The 6636-nt window shown below is 39.6% G+C and overlaps 1 protein-coding gene across 1 annotated transcript in view; it reads right to left on the bottom strand.

The window, feature by feature from the left end:
- ATP10D (ATPase, class V, type 10D) overlaps nt 1-6636 on the bottom strand; it is a 151376-nt gene that overhangs the window by 94519 nt on the left and 50221 nt on the right. The window contains exon 9 of the mRNA XM_006872690.1: nt 6126-6364. Coding sequence (XP_006872752.1) covers nt 6126-6364 — 239 coding nt within the window. The remainder of the gene's footprint in view (nt 1-6125; nt 6365-6636) is intronic.

A 6636-nucleotide genomic window follows, 5' to 3' on the forward strand; every position in this document is an offset into this window, starting at 1 on the left:
AGTCCTGATGATCTTTTTGGGGTCTCCTACTGAATTGGGCCACTAGGGGGCCTAACATATTGACTACATAAAGGAACTCAACTGAGTGGATCATAACAAATGATGGATAACATTGTGAAGAATGGGTATTGCAGAACACTTAATTGTGCTCACGTGGAACCTGTACATAGACCAAGAGACAGACATTCAAACCAAATAAGGAAATACTGAATGATCTGAAATCAGGAAAAGTGTGTGTCAGTGTTGCATCCTTCCACCATACTTATTCAATCTGTATTCTGAGCAAAAAAATCTGAGAAACTGGAGTATACATTGAAACCTGTGGCATCAGGATTCGAGGAAGATTAATTAACAACCTGTGATATGCAGATGACACAATGTTGCTAGCTGGAAGCAAATAGTACCTGGAATATGTACTAATGAAGTTCAAAGACTAAGTCTTCATATGGATTGCACCTCAATGTAAAGAAAATGAAAATCCTCAGAACTGGACCAGTAAATAATATCATGATAAATGGAGAAAAGATTGAAGTTGTCAAAGACTTCATTTTGCTTGGATCTACAATCAATGTCCAAGGAAGCAACAGTCAAGAAATCAAAGGATGCATTGCAATAGGCAAATCTGCTGCAAAAGACCTCTTTAAAGAGCTAAAGAGCAAAGATTTCACTTGAGGACTAAGGTGCACCTGACCCAGACCATGCTATTATCAGTTGTCTCATGCCTGTGAAAGTTGGACAATGAATAAGGAAGACCATAAAAGAATCAATGCATTTGAATTATGTGTTGGAGAAGAGTGTTGAAAGTACCATACACAGCCAGAACAAATAAGTGTGTCTTGGATGAAACACAGCCAGAATGCTTCTTATAATTAAGGATGGTAAGGCTTTGTCTCTCATCCTTTGGACATGTTATCAGGAAGGACCAATTCCTATAGAAGGACATTTTGCTTGGAGACGTGGAGGTCATCAAAAAAGAGAAAGACCACAGAAATGGGTTGATACAGTGGCAGCAACAGTTGGCTTAAACACATATTTGTGAGGATGGTGCAGGACCAGGCAGTGTTTCATTCTGTTGAGCACAGGGTCCCAAAGATGGAACCAGTTCGATGATCCTAAGGACAATAACACCTTCATATTACAGTATTCTTGTACATTAATTAATTAATTCATGGATTCATCCCATAAATATTTCTTATTCATCTATGATACCAGTCACTTCTCTACAAACCTGGTATATAAAGCAATTTCCTGGGTTGCATGGAATTTACATTCTAATTGGGGAATATACAGCATATAAAAGTAATCAGCAAACAAACAAATTAAGCTCTGTTTAGATTATCATTTTTGTTAAGTGCCGCCACATTGATTCCGACTCATAGTGACACTATATATAGTTTCTGAGGAGTGGGTGGTAGGTTGGAACTGACAATCTTGTGGTTAGCAATCCAGTGCTTATCCTATAGGACTTCTAGATTGAGATACTTTTAATATGCTTGACTGTTAACTGAGAGGTAGATAGTTTTGAATCCACCTATAAATACCTTAGAAAATGATGTGAAAAATCTACTTCTGAACTATTAGTCATTGAAAACTGTATGGAGTACAGTTCCACTCTGATACATATTACATATGTAGTCACCATGCCCATGTCAGTATCAACTCAATGGCAACTGAAAACAATAAGATTGGGAAAGACAGAGATTAGAGGGAGTGGATGGAAATTACTTGGAGTGGGTGGAAAGGAAGACTTCACAGCGAAAACCTCAACAATGGGAAGGAGACAAACACCCAAAAATCTAAGAGAAAAGCATTCCAGGTGGAATGAACGACATGGGGTTGACTGAAAAAAACTAGAAGAACATACAAATCTCAAGCACATTCTAGCTTACAAAGTAAAGGCTTCTATTCGTAAATTAAGTAACATGAACCTAGAAGTCATGGGTCTTCATGAAAATCTAACTCCCAGAGACTATCCACACTTAGACCCTAGCATTCTGGTCTCAACTTACCTCTCCATCTTCCAGTATTACCATCTTCCATTTCTTAGACATTATACCTCTCAGTGTTCTTCCACACTGGTGTTTTTAAACTGGGCACTATGAATGGGCTTTTAGGATTGTAGGCCATTTTTTTAAGGAGTCCTGGTAGTGCAGTGGATTACGAGTTGGGCTGCTAACTAAGGTCTGCAGTTTGTATCCACCCAGTCATTTCACAGGAGAAAGATGAGGCTTTCCGCTCCCATAAAGACTTACAGCCTCAGAAACCCTATACAGAGTCGCTATGAGATGGAACCAACTCAACAGCATAGAACCACCACCATCACCATGCAATTTTTAATATAAATTCATTATCAGGTCAAAGAACCTATGGCTTTCTCAATGTAATCTTTAGTTCCCCAAAAGGATAAAATCAACTTGTCTAGAATACAAGTGCGAGATGATCTCATATCATGACAACTCCATCCTACTTGTGTGTCTGTTGTTTCTGCCTTTGTGTTCGTTGGCCCCTGACTCAAGACTTATGGTGATCCCATGCACAATGAGATGGGATCACTGTGATACATAGATTTTGATTGGCTGATTTTTGGGAATAATATCATTAGACCCATCTTTCTAATCTATCATAGTCTGAAAGTTCTGCTGAAATCTGGTCAGCATCATAGCAACACGCAAGTCTCAACCAAGAGATGACTGGTGGCTACTCATCAGTAAGATGCATTGATCATTTGAATCTGGATTTCCTGTATGGATGGCTACAACAGTAGCTACTGAGTCACTACTGTCTATCATTTGGATCTTGCTGTTGTTGCTGTTAGGTACAATCGACTCATAGCAACCCTATGCACAACAGAACGAAACACTGCCCAGTCCTGCACCAACCTCACAATCATTGCTACATTCGAGCCCACTGTTACTGCCACTGTGCCAATCTATCTCGTAGGAGGTCTTTTCTCTTTTTTCTGACCCTACACTTTACCAAGCATGATATCCTTCTCCAGAGACTGATCCCTTCTAACATTATGCCCAAAGTGTTAAGCGATGAAGTCTGGCCATCCTGGTTTCTAAGGAGCATTCCAGCTGCACTTTTTACAACACAGATTGGTTTGTTCTTGCGGCAGTCTGTGATACTTTTAATATTCTCCTCCAACAACAGCATAACTCAAATGCATTAATTCTTCTATGGTCTTCCTTATTCACTATCCAACATACATATGAGGTTACTGGAAATACCATGGCTTGGGCCAGGCACACCATAATCTTCAAACTGACATCTTTGCTCTTCAACACTTTAAAAGAGGACTAGTGCAGCAGATTTGCCTGATGCAATACATAGTTTGATTTTTTCACTGCTACTTCCATGAGTGTTGATGGTAGACACTAACAAAATGAAGTCATTGATAATTTCAATCTTTTTCCCATTTGTATGGATATTGTTTATTGGTCTAGTGGTAAGGATTTTTGTTTTCTTTACATTGTGGTGCAGCCAATACTGAAGGCTGTGGTTTTTGATCTTCATCAGTAAGTATTTTATGTCTTCTTTTCTTTCAGCAAGCAATGTTGTATCGTCTGCATATCGCAGGTTGTTAATAAGTCTTCCTCCAATCCTGATGCCATGTTTTTCTTCATATAACCCAACCTTTCGGATTATTTGCTCACATACAGGTAGAATAAGTATGGTGAAAGAATACAACCCTGGTGCACACTTTTCCTAATTTTAAACCATTTGGTGTTCCCTTGTTCTGTTTGAACAACTGCCTCTTGGTATATGTACAAGTTTTTATGATACAATTAGGTATTCCAGAATTCTTATGACACAATTAGTTATTCCACAATGTTGTCTATACCTTGTCATGATCCACACCATTGAAAACCTATGCATAGTAAATAAAGCACAGGTAAATATCTCTCTGATGTTCTCTACTTTCAGCCAATATCCATCTGATGTCAGCAATGACATCACTTGAGGACTAAGGTGCACCTGACCCAGACCATGCTATTAACAGTTGTCTCATGCATATGAGAGTTGGACAATGAATATGGAAGACCATAAAAGACCATTCCACGTCCTTTTCTGAATCCAGCTTGAAGCTCTGGAAGTTCTCTGTCAATGTATGGTTGCAGCCGTTTCTATATAATCTTTAACAAAATTTTACTCATATCCTGAATATAGTGGTGTAGCTTTAAAGAACATAGAACAACAGAAACCCCATATGATCAGAATGAACACACAGCACTGCAGTACAGGGCATGTGAAAACAAAATTGAATGGACACTCTGAGGCTCCGAAGCAACTTCATTCAACAACCTTCATCAACAGTGAATATTCCAGACAGTATGCTGAAGCTCTGGTAGTGTAGTGGTTACGAATCGGGCTGTGAACCGCAAGGTCAGCAGTTCGAAACTACCAGCTGTTCCGCGGGAGAAAGATGAGGCTTTCTGCTCCCGTAAAGATTTACAGCCTTGGAAACCCTGTGCAGGGTCACTATGAGTCAGAACCGACTCCATGGCACATAACAACAACAACATGCTGGATGTTGAGGATCAAAGACAAATAAATACTTGCTCTTAAGAGGCTAATGGTGCAATGTCAGAGGCAGAAACCAGACCACATTTACATATGTAAATAGAAATGGAAGAGAGAAAGAAATGTTTGGGAAGACTTTTCAGAAAACATGGTATTTAGGATATCAGGCCTAGCAGATAGAGATGGGCTATGAGTGAAGAATACATTCTAGGCAGGGGAAATGACACAGAGAAGGTACAAAACCATGAAACTAAGAGGTAAATCATTTGTTACTTGGGAGGCTTCATTCAAGATGAGGGTGAGGCTGGATCAGGAAACTAAGAGGGAGGGTGTGGCACAGGCCAGGCTGGTTTCCAATATCTTTCTCCTCTGACTAGCCATTCAACATGTAGCTAACTTCCGGTGGGTGAAACATCAACAATACAACAAAAAAGCTAAAATATAAGAAAAGTTCTCATATATCTGAATAGTATTAGAATGAGTACAGAGCTGGGACTGTGTGCACTCCATTCTTATTTCGGAGGTCAGAGAAGTATTAACTCTTAGTGTTTAAAAGGTTTGATGTACAGCAAAGAGATGAGGCAACAAGCTTAAATATCTTATGTGCCACAGAAGTCAGTGCAATTCAGCTGAAACAGCCATTCCATTGCTGCAACTGTACATTTACTGGCAACTCTGAAAAGAGTCTGAAGGCTTCCTTCAGGGCCTTTTCAGGATTAATAAAACCCCTGGGGTCTGTTCATACCACGTTTTCACTGGAAAAAAATCACATAATAAATTCAATGTGGAAGCACCAGGGTTCCCAAAGCTGATTTATTCTTGGCAGGTCAGCTACTTTCGAGGTCACCAACCAGTTACTAGTGCTGTGGCTGGTAAAGTCCGTAAGTTAATGAAATGTGAAAGGCAGAAAAGGAAACAATTTTATAGAAGTAACTTTAAATACCGCAAAACTCTTGATTTAAAATTCATTCACACAAGCACCTTTCCTCTGCTTCCCATTTTTCATATGGCCTCCTACATTTTCTGCTGTAAAGTGAACTTGCCAACAGATGTGACCAGATGGTTCATTCTCAGCACATCCCCCCTGGCACTCTGAAATGAAAACTGCTAGAAAATGCCCCTAGGGATTAGGAGTGGGAAGAAGGACATCAGCTTGGTGGGATTTGGAGGAAGGCTACCAAGAAATAGAAAAGTCTTTTAGGGTTCAAAAAGACCTTTGAATTTAACTATCAATTAGACATATTTACCTGTCTACAAGGTAACGCTGATAAGCTTTCTTGGTTCTAGGATGCTTAGGTCAAGTTAACCTTCCTCAGGCTCAGACATGACTGACCCTAACCAGAAATTATATATATATATATATATATTGTATTTTTTGGAAATTATATGCTACATTTCAACATTGAATTATATCCAAATATTAGGAAGTTGTGATTTTGTTGTTTGAACTCCAATTATGTGCTGCTAATCACGCTGAACTACAATTAAGCAGTCTCTTCTGAGGTAGAAAAGACAACAGCGTGTGGCTCTGTCATAATTAGGAGAATGCTCTTTCATCATGCATTGCAGTTGTGCAAGATTAATCATGCATTCACACTTACAATGGGGCTACTGAAAGCAGCCTGTCGGGAATGAGGCACTTCACTGGCTCCTTCTCCACATCCTAGGGCAAAACAGCTTCCCGAAAGATGACTTGAGGGTTTACTTCCCAAAGGCCCATTATGAGCTGTCCTGCAGCTGTGGGCCTTCTGTTTGGCCGTGTTGTTTAAAGAGTCGCTGAGAGTCTCTGCAAAATCCTCCTCTTCAGAGACAGCCTCCTGATAGGACTCTAACCTCTTGGCTGAGGAATAAAAATCACACTGGGTCAATACTTGACAAGGACCATTTGCATGTTGAATGTCTGACAGTTAAGTAGCTATTTCACAACATTTCTTTCCACTTCAAACCTGGCATCCAATCCCCTTTTCCCAGCCTCCTCTAGTTAATGAACTTACCTCATAACTCATTAAAAAAAAAAAAGTAGGAAGAATCAGATAAGAACATCCTTTTGTCCTCTATGATTAAATCTAACTTCCCCTTTACTCAGATGCCTTCCCTCCTACTGTTGTTGTT

The sequence above is a fragment of the Chrysochloris asiatica genome, unplaced genomic scaffold, assembly GCF_000296735.1.
Source record: "Chrysochloris asiatica unplaced genomic scaffold, ChrAsi1.0 scaffold00209, whole genome shotgun sequence".
Taxonomy (NCBI): domain Eukaryota; kingdom Metazoa; phylum Chordata; class Mammalia; order Afrosoricida; family Chrysochloridae; genus Chrysochloris; species Chrysochloris asiatica.